Consider the following 21,987-nt stretch of genomic DNA (forward strand, 5'->3'; position numbering starts at 1 on the left):
TGCGCGCGGTTATTTATTTATTTCCGGGCCCCAGAGCGCTTATAATGGAGCCGCTGTCAGCAGAACCTTCTGCTGCCGCCGCCGCCGCCGCTGTCCCTCCTCTTTTTTTTCCCGGCAGATCTTTGTTGTGTGGGAGGGCAGCAGGGATGGACTTGAGCTTGCGGATCTCCTGCTAGAGCAGCCGCGCTAGGAGAGGGCGCCGCAGCCGCGAGGAGGAGCCGCCGCCGCCCCGAGGCCCCGCCGGACCCGGCCTCCGTTCGCCCGCGCCCCCGCTCGGCCCACTCGCCCCGCGCCTCCCGGCAGAGTCCCTTCGCGGCGGCAGATGTGTGTGGGGTCAGCCCACGGCGGGGACTATGGTGAAATTCCCGGCGCTCACGCACTACTGGCCCCTGATCCGGTTTCTGGTGCCCCTGGGCATCACCAACATAGCCATCGACTTCGGGGAGCAGGTAAGCCCCGGCCGCGCCCCCCGCCCGGGCCGGACAGTTCCGCCCTGAACCCCGCGCCCTCCGCCCCGCGCCCTGCTCGCTCTGCCTTGGCATTAGACACCCGGGCGCCTGGGGATGAGAGCAGCGGGGAGTCACCTGCTCCGCGTCCCTTTTTATCCTGGAACATTTGGTTGGGCTTGCAGCTTGTCAAGGATGACTTTTCCAGCGCTCCATTTCCCCCTACCCCCAATTATTCAGCAGACTTTTCCAGCTCTCTCTGAAAAATGTTAAAAGACCAGAAGGTTTAGAGCTTCACCTATGGAAGGGTTTTTAGTGCACAGCAGGAGAATTATGTAATTTGTTATTATGTAAACCTCAGGTCTGTAAGTAAAATGTAGTTGCTAATAGCTCAAGTGCTTGGTTTTTATTTATCCGGTGTTGGTGGTGATGGTGATGGCGATGATAGGGAGTTTTTGTATTAGAATGTGTCCAAGTTGATTTCTCAGGTACTTCTAATTTTCTTTTTTTTGCCCAGGTATGGATTACGGGTGCCCAAACGTGTCCTGATAAGCCAACCGTTGGCCATCTCTAGTTCGAGGTTTCTCTCTCTCTCTCTCTCTCTCTCTCTCGCTTTTTTTCCTCTTGGACCATTAAAGAAGGGGAGCACATTTTTGTTGGTTGCTTTCTGGTCCTTGTTTCTTTTTCATGTTTTCCCCCATTTCTCTCCATGTGGCGTCATTGCAAATCCAGCGCTGCAGGCTCTCCAGCAGCGGGGCACTGGTACTCTGCACTTTGCCTGTGGGAACCGTTTTCGCAGAGCCTCCAGCGGGATGCAGCTAGATTTTAAGGCCAGGGAGAGGATGAGGGTGGGAGGCAGTGGCGTGCCACCTGACGGGCAGATGTGGGAACCGGCCCTGGCGTGTGATGAGCCTCACTCCTGGTATTGTAGTCCCTCATATCTTTTCCTTTAAGTCGAGAGACTTCAAAGAATATTTGTATAGAAAATGCACCTATGTTGGTGCACTCGTAGTTTTTAAAAACCCCCTTTCAGAAGGGGGTTTGTTTGACTGCTCCATTTGATGAGTATCTGCTTGGATTTGGCTCTCTGTACTCAAAACTTTTGATTGATGCAACTCTGTAAGCTCACTAATGCCTAGCCCACATTGTGAGCTACTTTTTACTTCAAATTGTCTTGCCAAGAAGTGTTCACAAGACAGTATAGTCTCTAGAGACCTTTGTCTGGTAAGCCAACTAATTCCCTTCGGTGAACTAGTATATTTTTTTCTGTTGCCACTTTGCTCACTAGGGTCCCCCAAGGGCATTTCTGGGGCTCTGCCTCCTTTTTGCCCACCTTCCCTTCTTTCATAGGTAACTGGCGACTTGGGGTGTTTCCTAGAATCTGTGGAAAGGTTCTAGGACCTGAATTTACTGCACTGCCCTGCACATTTCAGATGTGTCAAGTGCTGTATGTTCACCTGAACCTTTGACTATTTTAAGGCTTATTTTCTTGGAGCTACCCCAAAGGTTGTCGGAAAGCCCGGGCTGCTCACCTGATCCCTTCTCCCTGAACTGTTGTAGTGTTTGTGTGTGTGTGTGTGTGTGTGTGTGTGTGTGTGTGTGTGTGAGAGAGAGAGAGAGAGAGAGCATACGAGAGAGGGAGGGAGAGAAAGAAAATTATATGGGATAACTGGTGCATGTGAGAGTATTCGTTGCCGTAATTAAACAACCTGAAACATACCATAGTATTGCCTCACATTTGCCTTGATTTAATACCAGGCAGGTAGAACTAAGGATTTGATTTTAGTGTAGGGGAAAGGATCTCCTGAGGTCCCAAAGGGGAGGCTGGACATAAGAAACAGTTATACATTTGGTTTATCCTAGTGGGTCTAATAATGCAGATGCATCCTGAAAACGTTGCTAACCTAACTATCATAGCTGACGTAAGCAAAGTACTAGAAGAGTTGTCTCTTTGCACCAGAAGTTTTATCAACAAGTGTTGTTTGAGGCCCTTATCCCTAAAATGCCGGTGTGTTTATGCGGTTATAGGTTGTCTGGTGGTAGAGATAGTTTGTCAGAGTTAGGGGGAAAGGGATGGGGGGAAGAAATTCGTAAGTTTCCAAAACATTCTTTTGCCATCTGGTATCAGATGATAATTGTTTTTGCAAAATAGTACATGGGTAGAGACAGAACTTACATTTTCTTAAACTGGAGGAAAAGAATTACAGTAGGAGTTGAAGAGTGACCTGGTTACATGTGGGTAAGAATATAAGTGCATTCTACCCCCAACTGCCTTAAAACACAACAGAGCGGAGGAAAATGAACCTGTTTGCAAAAGTAGGTCTACTTTGGACTTCCGAAAATATGCTTTGCTCTTGACGTGAACTTTCAATCCTGTTTTAGACAGATGAGCACGTGTAGATCTCTACTATTCTTTCAGAGCGGGCAGGTGTATGACACCTTGCCTTGAGTGAACAACCCTTCATGTTTCAATAATTTACTCCTCTTAAAGGAGAGGGGTAACAAAGGAGTGCAAAGGTCAAAGGTCAAAGCAGCCCCTGGGTCCCATGCCCTGGAGATGGGAAATACAAAATTAAAAAATAAAACATCTCATTAGCTTTTAAGTCTCTGACTTGTCAAGAACAAAAAGATAGTAAAAGATGAGGTGGGGTTTTTTTTTTTTTGGTTATAAACGTCTCAGTTTGTGGTTTCTGTACAAAATGTGGATAGAACTTTTAAAATGGAAATCCAGCTATATACAGGATTCCATTGAAATTTGAATAAACAGCACATATGCGATTGTGTAAAGGAACTACATATTCATAAATTATCTCAGAGCTGTCAGTGCATGTGGGGGAGGGGCTAGGAAGAAGCCTGCAATGATTCATCCAAAGCCTCCTGATACATGAACGTTCAGTTGTATATAGATTTCCCTATAATTTTATGGCTCAGTCAGGGAGGAAACCCAAATATTATGGATTATTCTAACACGACTAACAAAACCTATTATCACATTTTAAATTTTGGTGGTGGCAGTAATTTGGGAGAGAGACAAGGGAGGGCTGAGTCCTAAACGGGGGAGAAAAGCTATCTGGCATAGAATAACCTGCTTTTTAGTATTAAACAAAAGCACCATATGAAACAATGAGAATCAATCCATTACTGCAGAAACTTAAATAATGTTTGTAGAACCCTGTAGGTGCGTAGTACACTTTGTAATAATGTCTAGAATTATCATTTTACCTCTATTTTTACAGATTGAAAATCAAAAGTATTAGTCGCTTGCGTTCACTGACCACTCAGCAGGTGCTTATAGCACATGTTACCAAGTGAGGAAAGACTGAAAGGTTGAGGCAAGTGAGGTCACTTGTCCAAGATCACACAGGTATTATGGGGCGGAGCCAGGACTGGAGTCCACATCTGCTTGGCCCTTGGCCTTTCTCCTCTCGCCTCCTCCAGTCAGGCCCACCCACTGAAATCTGCCCAGGAGTTCTTAGAAATTTAGGAATAAGTTTCTGGCTTTTCTGATTCCCAGCCTGGGCTTAAACTTAATCTTACTGTTAAATTTTGAATTTTATGATGTGAGACAATCATAAAAAGGGCTCTCAGGAGCAACGTGATTATGACCAAGAGGTTCACAGAAGAAGAACCAAATTATACAGATAATTCATATTGATAAATCAATTAAATACAACTTCATTCTGAAGACCTCAAAGGAATAAAGAAGGTTGAAATTGTTCTCTAAACTTAAGAAGAAATGTGTTCTGCCCACTGTCGGGTAATTCACTGCCTAACACCAAGATAATAACTGTGGGTATTTCTGATTGCCTTGTATGATTCACTGAATCTGGTTGGGTCCAGTACGATAATTCAAAGACCCAAAGTTTTTACGTGAATGAAGAGCTTTGTATATGGATTGTCACAATTGGTAGAGTAAGATGGGTAATAGGAATGTTAAGTCCTTTCTAACTTAGGGAACCTAGTGTTAGGCTTTTACAATATAAGGGTCTCAAGTTACTAATATCACAATATGGAAAAAAAGAAAGGCCCAGGAAAAACAGTTTAATAAAATGTCCTTTTTGTGTACTAAGTAGAACAATACTTCCCCCCACCCACCCCAGACCAGGAGGTACAAGAATGAAAAAGGGTGAGTGTCTGTCATTGCCACTGTTGGGAAGGTACTCTTCATCCAAGGTCCCTAAGTGACAGAAGAGACTCCCCAGGTGGAGTTTGCCTTAAGTAATAATAAAACTGCCATTGTATATTCCACTTTGCAAAGTACCTAGAGACAGAAATGGCAATCTCAAGCCAAGTTTCCAAGCAACCGTACTGGGGGAAGGGGGGTGTGGGGAGGAGGGATATTTTTTTCCCTTCAGTCTATTCTATATTAATGGAATAGATTTCAAAATGACATTCATTGTTTTCTAATTATAAAAATAATATATGCTAACTGTCGAAAGTTTGGTTAAGTATTTAAAAATGGAGGGAAAAAGTAAAAATACCTCTGACTCCACTCTGAAGAAAAAAACTCCTTTAACATTTGAATATCTCCTGCCAAGTTTTTTTCATCATAATTGAGATATGTATATGTTTCACAGAACACAGAGGCATTTTTCCCATATCATTTACAAGTATTTAAGTATGATTTTAAATAGCAGCATAGTATTTGATTATACAAGCATGCTATAATTTCCTTTGCTGTATATTCCCCTATTGTTTATTTTTTTGTTCTTTTATTACTTATTGAGTACCTACTTTTTTTGCAATGGTGTTTATTTATTTTTCATTACTTTTCGTTATTGAAGAATAGTTGACATACAATGTTATATTAGTTTCAGTTGTACAACACAGTCATCCGACAGTTCTGTACCTTACACAGAGCTCACCATGATGAATGTGGTTACCATTTCTTACCGTACAAGATTATGACAGTATTATTTGACCATATTCCCTATACTGTGCTTTCCATCCCCAGGACTTATTTATTCTCTAACTGGAAGTCTGTACCTCATAATCCCCTTCAACTACTTCTTCCCTATTTGTTTAAATGCTGAGGTTTCTTGTTTCCAGCAATATAAAGTTTCAGTGAGCATCTTTGTGTCATAAGTAGATAATGTGTTTTTTCTGACTGCCTTGGGCTTTATGCCTGGCGTAATTTGGTGCCTATTTCAGTTTCTCGTTCATACATAGAAAATGAGGTCACTCTTCTCTGGCAGTCCGTATGTAGTCAAGGACACCGTGACCTCCTTAGTCTAACTGATACTCCATTCTCCGTGATGTTTCCCAGTTCTCTTCAGATGTGTATCTACATTTAAAGTACCTCTCTTTCGATGCACTGAGGTAAGTAGATGACTTCTAGAGCCACGGGGGTGTCATCCTGCCACAGGTTTCTCCACCTGTTTATTTCTTGACTGGTTGCGTGACTAGCCTAACTACTACTTTATCAGAATACTTCTTCCCGAGCGTATCCTTCAAAAGATAATCAAAGTCTTCATGTATCGAGACAGTGTCTATATCTCTTTCTAGGAATACATCACAATCTTTGAAAGCAGTGAGCCCCGAGTAATATGGCTCACGGTACCATCTCACTTTTTCGCTGTGACAAGCCCAGTGTATATTCCTGCTCGGTAATGTGGTTTCCACGTCTCCTTACTCTCACTTGTCTGACTTGGGGCAGGTTGTGTTGGGTTGGGACAATGAGAGACCCCCGCACGGAAAAAATCATTCTTTTTTAATGTCCTATGTGAGTTGGAATAAATAAACCTTGTTAAACTCATACCAGAGTGACTTGGCTGATGTCTACATTTTAAAAAGTCAGTCTGGTATTTTTTTCTCACCTGCGACTTTATGAGTTGCTGTGGAGACACAATAGAAATAAGGAAAACCCTGTTTTTCTGCAGCATTATCTGGATATGAGCTGCCTACATGAGCGCGTTTTTTTGATAACTGAAGCTTATCCCTTAAAATTCAAATTGTTGGTTTTCTTCTTCTTTCTTTAGTATGAGAATTATTGCTGGAAATATGTATCACGCGTCTGTCCATCTTACTAAATAAATATAGTATGCAAAACGTCATGTAACATTTTTTTGGTGTCTGGTAAATATCTGTTGTGCTGGGCAGTCAGGGATATCTGCTGACAGGTGATGGTCAAAATGCTTAAAGAGTTTGGCACTGACCACGATAATAAACAAAATAATAATGAATAAAAATAGCTAATACACGATGGGTACTTTTGAATTTCTTGCTTCGGATCTGCCCTGGGCCTAAGAAACTAACATTTATGAGAATTCTGTGAAACATGAAGAATAAATCCTTTTGGAGGCCTCCTTTGGGAAAAAGCATATACACTTTATGACAGTTGCTTTCCTGCCCTGCACAGATTTTGTTTCTGTTCTAGAGACATTCTAGAGTCAGTGTCAAGCAAGTGACCTTTGAACGGGGGAAGCATTGCCATCTTTGACATGGCCCTGCCCTCAAATTGCTTAGATCCTGGTTAAGAAGACATGCGTGAAACACTTTTGCAATCGGAGGGGCACCCGTGTGTAAACGTGTACATTGCACAGTGCAGTTTGTGATCACACGCACGAGGTGCTCGGTAGTCGCAGTGGAGTGGTAAGGCTGTGCCAGCCATTCCGAGGTAGCTGTCTTCCGCCTGGGGTCACCCCCTGCCTCCTCTTCTCCAAATGCCCTTGTCACCGAAGCGGGAAGCACCCCATGTGCAAAGGTGAATACAGAGACACAGGGTAGGTCAATTAGCAGACTTCATAGCAAGCCATGAACTCAGGGTTTCCTGCTGTTTGCTTTGTCTTTGTTCTTTCCATGGTTTGGGGATCCTTCAGCTGCTGTTCCAGCCAAATACCACCCACGGTACTGAGGACAAACGAGCTGAAAATGACAAAGAGGACAGTTGTCGTGGTCTACTAACAGACCCATGCACCACAACTTTCTGCTGCTTCTGTGCGATTGCTCCTTTATACGAAAAATGTTCCCAAAGTCCATCCTTGGATGGGAGATAACTTGGTTATTTGTCAGAGCCAAGGGGGTCATTTCTCCCCTAGACAAGGAGTTGTCAGAAACCGCCTGCACATCTGGTTCAGGAAGTGCCCTGGGGTCCCCAGGACAGAAGGACCAGCTTCGTTTCTATGGGGGAGCACATGTTGGTCTAAGTTAGCTCACAGGTCCTTGCTGGGTTTTGCATTTTTTATGGTATCTTGATACCATATTTGATCGTTAGATGGGCCAGGCTGTCGAAGAGTCTGCATCTTTGGCGCTATTAGAGGATTGGCTGTCTGTAAAGGTGGGTTTGGGGGTACAGATGCGCAGCCCGCCTCCTGATGTGAGTGGACCTCACTGTCCCCAGCCTCAGGGTGGAGGAGGGGCTGTGCGTGGCTCCTTATCCTGGAGCGGAGGGAGGCAAGAGTCACCTGTGCTCACCTCCAAGCGTGCATTCACCAGCACACTTTCTGTGCCTCATTGGTGTCTCTCTGCCTGGACAGAGGCCACGGCTGGTGGAGGGCGGGGGAGCGGGGGGCGTCTGACTCGAGGCTGGCAGGAAATTAAGAGTAACAGTGTGAATCCTTGGATAAGCAGTTGTAAAGGTGACTGGGAAGGAGAGGTGGAGGCCCCTCGGGACATTTAGCTGGAATGAAATGGCTGAAAAGTAGAATGTCCACTGGCAGGTTAATGAGGCTTTTTCCAGGAAGCCAGGTGAGCCACGGGCGGGAAGGGGCCGCAGCTGGCCTTGTGGCCGTGATCTCCTAGGATGTGAGAAGTAAAGGTAGCTCATTTTGTGAGCAACCCAGAGAGGACTGGTTGGGGTCCGGAAGCTTCGAGGTTCAGCAGACCTATGCCAGCCTCTATGGCTGTGAGAGCCAGTCGCTGCAGGTAACTGTCTTAACTAAGTGATAATGAGTCCATGTCGATAAGCTTTTCAGAATCCCTACTCGGTTTCTTAGAAATATAACATTAAGTCTGGGGAAATATCTGAGCCTCTGACTGTCCTTTTCCGATTTGCCATCTGGCTTCGGTGGGCCCGTTCTGTTTTCAGAGCTGCCTTTAAGACGATGAGAAGTTTGTATGCTCTTGAATGCTGCTCCATAAACAATCTGGAGATCTGTTGGCCGCTGGGCCATGCATTTTAATAGAGGGGAACAGTAGTGCAGAGAATCTAGAACAGCAGGTTACAAAAAAAAAAAAAAAAGTCCGACATCTGAGTGCTTTAAATGGCCTGGCAGGAAATTCACTGTGGCTGGGACAAGGAGGCCTCCCACCCTGTGTGGCCTGAATTTGACATTTTATAAAGACAGACTGCACAGAGCAGAGTAACAAACAGCCATGCCTAACGAGAAAGAGGTAACTTTCCCCTCTTCGTGAGTCTAGCCGAGCCCAGTGGAGAAGCAACCGGAAAGACCCCTTGCAGCCAGCTGGATCCGAAATAAGGGAGTCAAAGTGTGTCTTCTCAGCCCCAAATTTCACATTCGAATGTGGTTGGTTCCTTGGTGCACTCTTGGAGACCTTGTTTTCTTTGAAAATGGGTCACAGTGCCTACCCCCTCCCTTTTCAGCTACACCTGGAGCCTGACAGATAGTCAAGATGTATCTCCTTTCTACTCCCACACAAAGGGACATACCTTCAGGTATTACACCACCTGGGCCGCATACCTATGGAGCTGTTGACCAAGTTTGGGCAGGTTCCCTGGCATGGGTAGATAGCCCGCCCTGTGTTTACCAGACTTCCTGAGACAAAGCAGTGGTTCAGCAGTGAAGAGGAAGGAGCTCAGACTCACTCATAGGGACAGCGGAGACCCACCGAAGGGCCCATGCAGACAAGGGCAGCAAAGCGTCAGTAGTGAGCTGCAGAACCACCTGTTTTTCTAGAATTCTTATTTACTCAAATTTCTTTTAGGCTTAATGTGTCTTCTTTCAGAGAGGGTCCTGGCAAGCCTGTTTTTCATTTCTTTTTAAAAATCGAGGTAAATTTATATACAGTGAAATGTACAGGTCTTAAGTGTACTGGTCCGTGAATTTTAACAAGTGGCCAATGCATATCTGTGTGACCCCCCCGCCCCCGGCCAAGATATGGAACATTCCCATAGGGCCAGAAGATTCCCTGGTCCCCCAGAGGCAACCACTATGCCGATTGTTGTGGCAAGCCTTTTTAATTACTCATACAAAATGACGCACATGCATTTGGTCCCACATAACTGCGTTTGGGGCCACTAATTGTTATTACACCATGTAGCACTTGGTATTCTTTCTTCTTGCAAACTTTGGCTTGATATTGTAGATTTTAGTGGGTCCTAGCTAGGTGGAGTTTCACTTTCTGTGTAAAATAACTTTTTCCTTGTACTGTCTGGTGTTTTTTGTTTTGTTTTTTGTTTTTGTTTTTGTTTTTGTTTTTTTTTAAGATTTTTTATTTTTATTTATTTGACAGAGATAGAGACAGCCAGCGAGAGAGGGAACACAAGCAGGGGGAGTGGGAGAGGAAGAAGCAGGCTCATAGTGGAGGAGCCTGATGTGGGGCTCGATCCCGTAATGCCGGGATCACGCCCTGAGCCGAAGGCAGACGCTTTAACCGCTGTGCCACCCAGGCGCCCCTGTTTGTTTTGTTTTTTTAAAGATTTTGTTTATTTATTCAAAAGAGATAGAGACAGCCAGCGAGAGAGGGAACACAAGCAGGGGGAGTGGGAGAGGAAGAAGCAGGCTCATAGCCCAGGAGCCGAGGAGCCTGATGTGGGGCTCGATCCCATAACGCCGGGATCACGCCCTGAGCCGAAGGCAGACGCTCAACCGCTGTGCCACCCAGGCGCCCCTGTCTGGTATTTTTAATTCTTCTGATGATATACATCCTTCAGTCATGAGAACTGCTGGCCATTTCGATGTTCACACATGATAAACATTAAAGTCTGATTTAAAAGCTAGCATCATAGAACCAAGTGTGGCAGACACATACAGTGGATTATTCCTCAGCCTTAGGAAGGAATGGAATCGTGATGTATAGCACCGCATAGGTGAACCTTGAAGACATGCTAAGTGAGAGAAGCCACACGCAAAAGGACAACGTGGGTGTGATTCCACTTAGATGAGGTGCCTAGAATAGTCAGACTCATAGGCAGAAAGTGGTATAGTGGTTGCCAGGGTTTGGGGGAGTTAGTGTTTAATGGGTATAGTTTCAGTTTGGGATGACAAAGTTCTGGAGATCGATCATGCACAGTAATGTGAATGTACTTAATGCCACTGGACTGTATACTTAAAAATGGCAAAAATGATATTTTTTATGCAAGATATATTTTATCAAAATAAAAAAAGTTTTAATTAACATCAAAAGCTACTGGGAAAGCCTGTGGCTTTTGAAGAGGATTTGTCTTCTCAAAAAAAAAAAAAACACATATTAATTTTATTCTAGTTTTAGAAATTCATTTTCACTGTAGAGGGGAGGAAAATCAATAAATTTTTGAAGAAACTAAGAATCCCGTGCAAACCGAGCACCCAGAGGTTAACAGCTGTAGCTTATTTTACCACGAGTTTTCCCACCTCCTTTTTTTTTTTGGCACATATTTTAAAACAAAATTGTAACCTCTTTCCATTTTAGATCATAGGCACTTTCCCTTTAAGTATTCATCTAACACGTGATGATTAATAGCTTCCTCGCGTTCTCTCACACAGATATGCCATAATTTATTCCCTTGTGGTCAGATGTGCAAGTCGGTTCTATTTCGTTCTATTATGAATAATGGTTGGGAACTTTTTTTGGTACAGAAATCGTTGCACACACCTGATTATTTCCTTGGATTAATAGTAGAAATACTTGCAAGATACATGTGCCCCCTTCGCAGGCTTCTGTTGTGTGGCACCATGCTTCTGCAGAAAGTTCTAGTTTGCCCCTGCCGGTACCATGCGTGAATGTGCCGTGTCCTTGGCCCGCGGCGGGCAGTCCCTGCCTCGATGCTCTTTCACAGCCCAGTGACTCCCGCCACCGGGAACCTCCACGCGAGTTCTCTCAAAGCCACGTGGTGCCCAGCTCCTTCAAACGATTTCTTTTATTAAAAGCATTCTGTTTAATGCTGAGAGATCAGTTCAGTTTTTCATAACGCTACACTTTTAAACTGTTTCAGGACTCTCATTCTTTTCAATGGGCAGGTTTTGGACTGAATCCCTACTCTGCAGGGGGTGAGACAGAAGCACAGGGAGGAAAGGAATTGTGTTAGCTTTACTCGCATATGTTTGGGAAAATACCTGTCCCGGCAGCTTTCCAGGCAGAGAAGTGCTTTTTTTCCCCTTTTTTCCAGATTTATTTGTTTGAGAGAGCTTGCATGGAGGGGAGGGGCAGAGGGAGAGGGAGAGAATCTCAAGCAGACTCCCCTCTGAGCAGGGAGCCCAAAGCGGGACTCGATCCCACACCCCTGAGATCATGACCTGAGTCAAAATCAAGAGTCAGGCTCTTAACCAACTGAGCCACCCAGGCGCCCCGAGAAGTGCTTTTGTGATGAGTTCAGTGATGCTGATGATGACCTGTGCTTCCTACAACTTCCCAAGTGAGCACCTGGGAGAGGAGAAAAAGGTTGCCTTTCTAGATGCCAGGCCCTGCCCTCAGGCACCTGGCATGCACCGTGGGGGGTCACCTTCCCACTTCAGAGATGAAAGGATTGAATGAATAGCTGTGCCCTTTGTCATTCAGCCCCTCAGGCAAGCAGCCAGGCTCCTGGGACTGAGGGCTCCTGCTCACAGTCTCAGAGAATATTGGTGTTGGTGTTGACCGTATTCTAGGGAAATGCACAACTAGTGATATTTAGGGGAACTGGAAGAGAAAGTGTTCTCTCTTTCCTACCACCCTGACTATGGCTTCCCCTATTCCACCTGGTCTCCTGGCTATTTCAGGTCTACCTTGGAGAGCAGAGAGAGGGGAAATGGCTCGCACTCATTTGGAGGCGTCCTGAGTTCCCGTGGCTTCTCGTGTCCTCCCTACTACGTCTGCCCAGTAGTTTCTGGCAGTGCCACAAGCCGACCACAGCAAGGTTGAGAGAAAGGGCACCCACTCCTGACAGGACCCCTGGGTTTGACCTCCATCCCTGCACCCGCTGGCTGTATGACCTGGAGCCAAAACCTTGACCTCTGTGGCCTCAGCCTTCCCAGCTGTCAACCAGGGAGAAAGGGTTTGCATACCTTCTTTTGGAGGTGTAGACCCAACAGAGACTGCACACAAAAGTGCTTTGAGAAGTACCAAGCGCTGCATGTGTGTGAAGGAGTACTGCTAAGACTCTGAGCCTGGCATGCAGCTGTTTATTTTTACTGTCTTGACTCTCTGACTTTCCTTGATACTGAGTCAGTGACTTACAGTAGGGGGATTTCATAACCCGGAGCCATCTGGGTTAGGGCTGGCAGAAACATGCTGAAGGCAGATGCTGGAAACACTTGGATTTTACAGCATGTGTACCAGCAGTACTGTTGTTGCTTTTTTTTTTTTCCCCCACTTTGGGGAAAAGACACTTAATGCTGGATTTTCTCGGTAGTTTGTTTTGTTTTTTAAGTTGAATTACTGGGATTTAGATAACATGTGCTTTTTGAAATGATGGGTTACATTTACCTTGAATTATAGGCTGCTGCTTGTCACAGACTTGGAGGAGGATAGCTGCACATCCCATTGACCCCCTTCTCTAATTCAGACCTACAGGTGGGACCAGGCCTTTCTCAATTTTGTTGACAGTTATGGCAGTGGTCCACCAAGGTGTTTACTAAGCTAAAGTCTGGTGGGTGCTTCATGAGCCAAAAGTTGTAACCTGTTTCTGCAGGTGCTACCGTACTGTTTCAGAGTGTTTTCCCTATTAAATAATGGGGAATATAGAACACAGAGGGCAAGAGTGTTCATGAATGTGTTCATTCAGCAAATGTTTCTTGGACACCTACGATGTCCCAGGCACAGTGCTTGTCTCTAAGGACAGAATAAGAAAAAGGATGGACACAATTCTTGGCTGTGGAGCGATTATCCTGGAGGACAAGCAGACAGGCAGGCACTTTCTACAGAATGTGCTCTCCTCTGGGATGATCTCCTCTGGGATCTTATAAGAGCAACTTTTACTTTTAAGGGTCAGGGAAGTTTTCTGATTGAGCTGAGACCTAAAGAGGATATGTGTCCCTATTCTGAAAAGCAAGGGAATTCCGGGTGAGGAATGACACATGGTCCCTATGACTTGAACAGGGGACCAGACCAGGAGGGTGCAGGGGCTGGACCGCAGGGCGAGCTGTACCCAGACCGGCAACATTACAGTTTGGCCTAGATCCTGAGAGCAGTGGGAAACTTTGAAGGGTTCCTAGTAGGGGTGTGGTGTGCTTGGATTTGCATATTTGAAAGATAATTTTGGTTTCAGCAGGGCTAATGAATTAGAGGGAGGTGAGACCAGCTGCAAGGAAACCACCAGAGAGGTGGCCTAGAATAGGGCAGGGGCGGGGAGGGAGAACCTAAAGGGAACACCTTGTAGAATCTGGTGGGCTTGGCTAAGGACGAGATGGGGTGGGGGAGGGCCGCCGGATGATGATGTCGCCAAACTCTACAAGAGCTGATTTGGAGTGAAGAGAACAAGTCCCATTTCTCAATCATGTTCATTTTTTAATAACTTTAATGAAATGTTTGAAATCGCTTGCCTGAGAGAGAATACAAAATATGGGTAATGGTGGGAGCTACAAAAATACTTTGTGTCTGTAGAGCCATCTTTCTGTCTGTCTCTGTGTGTCTCTCTCTCTCCCCCTCCCCCTTACTCTCTCTCCCTTTCTCTCCCTTTTTTCTTCCCTCCTCCTCCTTCCCTTCCTGGGACAACTTGGTTACATCCTTTATAAGTGAGAGCTGTTTGCCTTTTTACCTAAATCCAGGTGCTATGAATATTCATTTTTCCTTCAACATGTAACAAAATGCTTTATTATAATGCAGTCAGTTCTCAGCCACTTGCCTTAATGAAATAGTGAGAGGGAAAATTCAACAACGTTTCTGAATATTTGGCATCGGAATATATGAGGACTTTGGGGGAAGGAAATTTATCTGCCTCATCACGGTGCTGCGCTAAGGATAAAATTACATTTGCACCAGGTGCCTGGTGACAGCGGAGAGATGCCATCTGGAATTAAATTTGATGAGGCTCCCTAGTTTGCTCTTTCTGTATATTAAACGTTTGCTGGGTAAACAGTAGGGAATGGACTAACCTTAGACGGGTTCCTCTTATGGCTTTATGTTTGTTTATCTGTTTTTTACTATTGTCTAGAGCTTACAGTCTGGTTATAATTCATAAAGTGCAGTTAGAATACATTTTGCTATAGAAATATTATGACTTGTGGCTAGGTTTCCAGGCCATTCCATCAAAGTTATTTAACCCTTAATGTTATTAAAGTATCATATATCTGCAACTAGGAGTAGTAGAAAAGCATGCTGTTAGAATAGTAGGAATTGGGGAAAGTGGTAATGTTGAGAAATGTCATTTGTCTTAATTAACTTTAAGTACAATTGGTTTGATAACAATGTAAGAAAGGCCATGGCTGGGAGAGGGGGTGGTGGGTGCCACCCATAGATGTCAGGTTAACTTAAAATCAAAGCTTGGGAGATACAGTCAGTACTATTTAATTAACTGTCTGGTGGCAGATGGTAACTAGCCTGTGGTGATCAGTTCACAGTGTAGACCAACGTCGAATCACTGCATTTCACATGAAACTAAACTGTACGTCAATTATACATCAGTAATTAAAGTAAATAAGAAAATGAAAGCGTCTTCTGGATGCACGTGACTCATCAACTGTGATTATAGTAACTTGCTGTGCTTTCTAGTGAGTAAAATTGTATCATACCTACCTGTATCCGTGGATTTAGGCATACCTGTGCTTGCATTCCATTGACATCTTCTTGAAAACTAATGCAAAAGCAGCATTTCACAGGAAGAGACCCACAAGCCACTAGGAAGCTCGGAATGTAGATGGGAATTTGGGGAAGTGAAGATATTCTCTGTAATTGGACCATATCCATATTGTAAAATGAATATCTCTAATTATATATTATATCCAGACATTTTTTTCTTTTTGAGAATCAGCCATGTCATCTCCAACATAAGGCAAATCGAATGCCTTAGATTACATGGAAAGCCAAATACCTAACCCATTTTTTTCTCTTTGTAGTTCAGCAGAAGTAAATAACCTTATTTCAGGAGGCAACAAAATGAACATTGCCCTTCCCCTTGCCTGGTGCTCACTTCACTTTTGCAGAGGACTTCACAGCTTATAAAATCTATTCTCATTAAATGTGATAGTTGTTCCACGACCCAGAGGCACGTAGGGTAACCCTTCCAGAAGGAGAAGGGAGGCCACTGCCAGCGGACGTCTCTAGAGGCCATGCTTGGTCATAGAGCCCCCTGGCCCCAGCCGCGTCATTTACCTCTTGGAGGTGAGCTCCACCTTCCTTCCCAGCCCTGGGTCCTTTTGAGCCCCAGGGAGTATGGAGTCCAATGTTGGAGTCAGAATGTATGTCCAATGTGTGGAGTCAGAAAACAGACCTGGAGAGCGGAGGAGTGGCAGAGCTCAGAGCTGCTGAGAGCCCAGCGGGTTCCTGCGCGCTGCAGCCCAGGGACAGCCTTCCCTGCTCTGGGGATCTCCGTGTCCTCAGCCTCCTCCCTGGTCCCTGTCTGAGGCCCCACTCTGTCCTAGTGAACATGTGTGCTCCCTTTCAGCATCAAACCAGAATCCCAGCGCAAGCGTAGCAGAGTTCAGCGTCACACGCAGGGTCCACCCCAGTCCCCCTGGGTTCTCTCTTGCATACATGGCTCTGTGCTTCCCCCAACATTCATATCATAGTGCTCCGCCTTGCCAAAATGACCTGCCCGCTTTCACTCCACCCTCCCGGCACGGCTCTGAACTGCCCCACGTGAACTGCAGCCCTGCCTCCTTGTCAATGCTGCCTAGTATTACTTTCTTAAAATCTAATCAGTGGGTTAAAAAAAAAAAACCCTCAGTGTGGGCTCTCTGGGCTTTCATTGGCTGTACCTTCAGGCAGACATTGGAGTTTCCTTTGTTTTTCAGCACCTTTTCATAAATCGGGTGTCTTTTCTTAAAGATAGTGCCTCCCTTCCGAGTATTCATTAATTTCAGATCAGGTTGCCTGGATGGCCACTGCCTTTCCATTCATGGCAGCAGTCCACCCTTCCTGGGGGCTCCTGCGCCCCATGCCTCCTGGCATCTTGGTGGTGCCACATCTGTGTCCCCAACTTACCGCGAAGCCCCGAGGCAGGGCTCCCTTTCTCACAGCACTCAGCACAGGGGGAGCCTCAGATGGGCTTGGGTAAAGTAAACGGATGAAGTGAATCACCCATTGCTTGAAACTCTAAGCCACAGAACATAGGCGATGAGCTCAAGGTCAGCCTAGGGCCCACATCTTTTATCAGCTGGAGCGCATCTGTCCCTCTAAATGCAGGGACAGCAAACAGTTGACCCCACTTCTTCCTGAGCACGCTGCCTGGCACACGGCTCAGCTCAGGTCTGCGGTGGGACCAGGATGACACGTTAGTGTGTGACCAGAGTGGCTACCCTTCCCCACCTGGAGGGGAAAGCCAGTCCTCTCGGATGTCGAAACTGGCCCCACGTCAGGGAGGGAATGACCAGCTGCATGGACTTGATACTCGGGTTCACCAACCGGTCTTAGCGTAGACACCAGTGAGGCCAACTACCTTGAGAAACAATTATTCTTGTGTTTGGGGTAAGAAGCATTTTCTGTGAAAGAAAACACGCCAAAACATGCCTTTTTGTGTGAGGTGTTTTCACCTGAGGGAAGAAGTCAGGGTGATTTGAGCCCTATGGGCGCTGCCTGGTGAGGAGGTCTTAACCCAGCAAGTGGGGAAGGATGCTGGGGAGTCCCCGCCCCGCAGGCCACACTCCTAGTTAATGGCCCTCACCTTCAGCCCTGGAAGTCCCCCGAGACCAGCTTCCTTGTAGGGGTACACATCCAAATGACCACTGAAGCAGCCTCTTAAAGGATGCCAGTCCTGTCTGATGGGCAAGTGCGTATCTCCTTCTGCACAACTACGGTTGGGGGGAGCCTGTGCAGACCCCGATGCACGAGCGACAGCGGCCAGGAGCAGTTACCATGTAAAGAGCATTATGCACTTTGGACTTTTCATCGTGAGAATGGGCTGCGGCCAAACTGACAAGCTTTTAATGCACCGTATTCTGTGTCACAGCGGGGACAATATTATATTACATGTCATAGCGGGGGACCCGAACGGAAAGTAACACTGAAGTAATATTAATCTAATAGCAAACAATATTGCTCTTAAGCCCATCTTCCCTCCCTCCATTGAATGTATCGCCGATTACCTGTAATAATTTTCTGTGCAAATGGTTTTATTTATTTTGATCAATAGTTTTATGAACTGTCTGTGTATTGTTAACATTGTAGGAGGGGAAAGTCCTTTGCTTTAGGGATTCTGAATGGGTTACATCACTTACCATGACACAAAATGAGAGACTATGATTAAAAATAGAACTAGAGTGCTTGCCCTCTCCAAAATCCAAATGGGAAGGTGGAAAAGAAAATGCACTTGGGATGTACCTGCCGCCCCAGGTTTACAAAGAAGAAATCCGATCTCTAGTATGTGCCAGTTCCTTAGCAACGGAGCTTGACAGGTAAGTCCAAAGGGGAAAGCGTGGAAATGAGAGTCGTGTGTTTTTAAAACACTGCGCTGTATTGTAAACTAAAACCCTGTCCTCCTTAACCCAGAGCTGTGACGTGTACTTGTTTGTAGTTATTTCTCTTCTGAGCTTATTAAGTCATTGATTACATAACTGTGGCAACATTTTGATAGTTTCGTATTCTTTAAAGTTTCCCTTAGTATAGTATAAAATATTTATAGGTGGTTTGAAATAAGCCAGTTTTTCTTTTTCTTCTTTCTTTTTTTTTTCTTCTTTTTTTTTTTAATGGGATGGCATTCAGTTTTGTGTTTTTTTTAAAGATTTTATTTATTTATTTGACAGAGAGAGAGACAGCCAGCGAGAGAGGGAACACAAGCAGGGGGAGTGGGAGAGGAAGAAGCAGGCTCATAGCAGAGGAGCCTGATGTGGGGCTCGATCCCAGAACACTGGGATCACGCCCTGAGCCGAAGGCAGACGCTTAACCGCTGTGCCACCCAGGCACCCTGGCATTCAGTTTTAAAAAGAAAGAAAGGAAAAAAATCTTAGGAGATAGAGCATGGATTTGTCATAAAGCTGGTATGGGGCTTTGAAATTAAAGCCTGCAGCCGGACTGGATGGGAATACGGTACAATTAATCTTGTAGGGACTCTAGACTCCTATGGTCTGCATGTCGTGTGGTTTCCCAACACGTAGAAATAGGCTTTTTATGCCGGTGCTGTTGTTTGTTTCCAGGGGTGGACAGTTCCTGGGCATAAAAGCATTTTTCTTCTTTTTTCTCCCCTTTGAGGTATTTTTGTTTATTTGCTTGCTTTTTGAATTTTTAATGTTGGGGGGGATGAGATAGAAAGTCAAGGGAGATGAACCACTATTTTTTTACCCAACAGATCATTACAATAATTTATAACTTACCTCTCCTTATAATATCATTTCCTTCCTAGTAATTACTCCTGCTTTATCACAGAATGGCACAATAATAACACTTGAAGTTTTTCTTCTTTACGGAACAGAGTATAAAACTTAGAAAAGGAATTAAAAATCCTTATTGAATTTCCAACTGTCGTTTTCCCCAGGGTTTCATACAGAGCAGTGGTCATTGGAAGGCGTAGGGTCCTCCCATACTGAGTCGGAGAAACTCTCTTTATGTCAAGATTGTCAGGAAGACTCAGGCACCAAACAGACTCTGGCACTGCGGGCCCAGCCATGCCCGCAGCCTGAGCAGCGACCGGCCCCAGGCGGGCGGAGTATGGTGCGGAGCCAGAGGCCGGCGGAAATGAAAGGATCAGCCCTGGGCAGAGGCGCTTCCCAGGCGGACAGATGAAGCCCTTGATACACTCCTTGATTACAACCTCTGTGTTCACTTAGCAGCGCTGAAAACTTGCTGCTTCTCTGTGCTGAAGCAGCTTACTCCACAGCCAGGGTGATCTGATTTCAAAATCGCCAACTGCCCTCTTCCCCTTCCCTGCTCTTTGTGTTCCTTACTGGCCGCAGAGGCGTTCACTTTGAGGGGCCTCCTTTTTCGTCCTTTGCCCTCCTGGCGTGCGTGGAAGTCCCACCAACCAGGATCTTGCTCCTCTCCACCAACCAGTTTCCTGAGTGGTTTGGTTTCCTGGCTCCCCCCACCCCCGCCCCAGAGCCCTGCACTGCCTTGAACGCAGAGCCCTTCCTTTGGCAAGACTGTCATCTGAAAAGCACCGAACTTGTCTGTCTTCAGGCTACAGGACCTCTTCTAAATTAGAGTTTGCTGCTGCTGCTGAGCCGGTGGCCGAGAAGTCTGGCGAAAGCACTGAGGTGGCGCGCATGGAGCTAGAACCACCTGAGGCCAGAAGTCAGGTCAGCGAAACTTGGCACGTGGAACAGGATCGTGTGCTCAGGAAACCAGTGAGCCTGTTTGCTTAGGGTGCAGAGAAAGAATGGGCTATAGAGAGGAACGTACGACATCAGAGTCGTCCCAAGACGGCCAACCGTGGGAATATGAACAAATAAAAAAGGCCTTTATGTTAATACCCAAATTCAGGGCAGCTAAGGCACGAGGCAGAGAGAGACAAAGCCAGCAGCCCAGCTAATAAAGTTGCTCCGCTCCTCAGCCAAGAGCCTCGTTCCCTCTTGTGAGGGATGTGAATGTGGACTTGGCTCCAGGACAGAACGGTGCAGATGATGCCAGAACACTCTATTCGTCCCTTCATCCCTGCTTCGTGGGTTCAGAGCAGTAAGAAGGAGGAAAGGGTCGGGTCCCTTAAGAAAAGGTCACGTTTAGGGGCCCGTGGGTGGCTCAGTTGGTTGAGCGCCCGACTTTTGATTTTGGCTCAGGTCATGATTTTGGGGTCCTGAGATCGAGCCCCGAGTTGGCTCCACAGGGGGCATGCAGCCTGCTAAAGATTCTCTTTCCCTCTGCCCCTCCCCCACCTAAAATAAGTAAATAAATGAATGAATAGATAAAATTTAAAAAGAGAAAAAAGGTCACATGTAGGCGTCTAAAGCAGATGCCTGAGCATGTGACACGTGAGCCCGCGGTGTCTGACAGGTGCTGCCTGGGCTTTCAGATTTGGAAGTAGGGTCTGCCTTAACTCAGTGGGTCATGCTCACTGCCCCTCTTTCCTTAGTCCTTTCTCAGTGCTGGCCTGTGTCCTCCCCACCCAACACAGAGACCAAGAGCCAGGACACGTCGGGGAAGGGACAGACGGCTCTCAGGGCCTGGCAGCAGGGGAAGCACCCGCCTTCCTCCCGAGCTTCCTCCTGCCTGCTTCTCCCTTGGGCTCAGCCTTCTGCCCAGGGCCTGTCGGTCTGCTCCCGCTCCGTGGCCTCTTCTGTTATCAGATGGGCTCTTTTCTCCGTGTTTGATCAACCCCCCAGTAGTTGCTGGGAGGGGCTCTCGTTCACTGAGGTCTAGTGTGTTGCAGAAAAATGAGAGCCCCAGCGACTTGTCCATTAGGGAGCTGAAGAGCCCAGGAGATGCGGTCTCTGCTGCCGAGGCTGAGGCAGTTACCAGATGCAGGGAGCAGTGTCTGCGAAGGTTCTGATCGCTCAGTGTTCTGTCCACAGTACAGATGCCCGCAGACCCTGAAGCTCTTTGCTGTGCTGCAGGGAACCACAGTGGAACAGAGTGTGCTGAATCTAGGAGATGGTTGGGTAGAACAGGTATGCTGTGCTGGGATCTCCACGTGTTCTGCCTCGCGTGTCCAGAACATTCAGCTCTGGGCATTACTGCTGAGAGAGGAAAAGGAGGGAAATCCCCATGCAATGGTAACCTGATTGCTTAGTGGTGGGGCTCAGGAGCACTGAGTGAACGGAGGAGACAATTGAGTATTTCTTATCAGACGTGGCCTAGACAGAAGAAAGCCCACACTCCCCGCCCCTGCCAGGTGTTGCAAGTCCAGCCCAAGAAACTCAGCTGAACATTTTCTCAGGATGCTGCAAACAAACGGCTCTGATACTCTGCAGGCCTGGACGGTCGGCTCACTCAAGTTGCCCCACCCTGTCTTATGTAGAGTGAGTCCTAGCTGGCTCCTAAGGAGAGTCCCAGGAGGGGCTGAGCCATCTCTGTCACCTATAGGCCAGAAGGTGATACGTGGCCGAACTGGTGTGGACACTCCAGGCTGGTCTGCTGGGGGTGTTGCTTGGTCAGAACTGGTCTCTGTCCTCAGCCTTCAGACCTGCCAGTGAGCTGAGCTTTTGCTGCGGTTCGCTAATGCCTGAAACAGCAGCAGTCTTCGGGACCAGCAGGCAAGGGAATGATGTGGGGAGCCCAGCAGCCGAGCCAAAAACCACACCCCGGCCTCAGAGCTCTCGGAAGAGATCAGTATGACACAGAGGACACCGGTTAGGGGTATACCCTCTCTGCCTTAAACAAAGCCGGCTGACATGAAATGTTACATTTCCTCACAATAAATAGTTTCCTGCATATCATACTCAGG

The 21,987-nt window shown here is 46.4% G+C and overlaps 1 protein-coding gene across 1 annotated transcript in view; it reads left to right on the forward strand.

The window, feature by feature from the left end:
* The window catches only part of ANKH (ANKH inorganic pyrophosphate transport regulator), a 129,896-nt gene continuing 107,909 nt past the window's right edge, over positions 1 to 21,987 (forward strand). The window contains exon 1 of the mRNA XM_008689920.2: positions 1 to 449. Coding sequence (XP_008688142.2) covers positions 354 to 449 — 96 coding nt within the window. The 5' untranslated portion in view covers positions 1 to 353. The remainder of the gene's footprint in view (positions 450 to 21,987) is intronic.

Source organism: Ursus maritimus, unplaced genomic scaffold, assembly GCF_017311325.1.
Source record: "Ursus maritimus isolate PB19 unplaced genomic scaffold, ASM1731132v1 scaffold_15, whole genome shotgun sequence".
Classification (NCBI taxonomy): domain Eukaryota; kingdom Metazoa; phylum Chordata; class Mammalia; order Carnivora; family Ursidae; genus Ursus; species Ursus maritimus.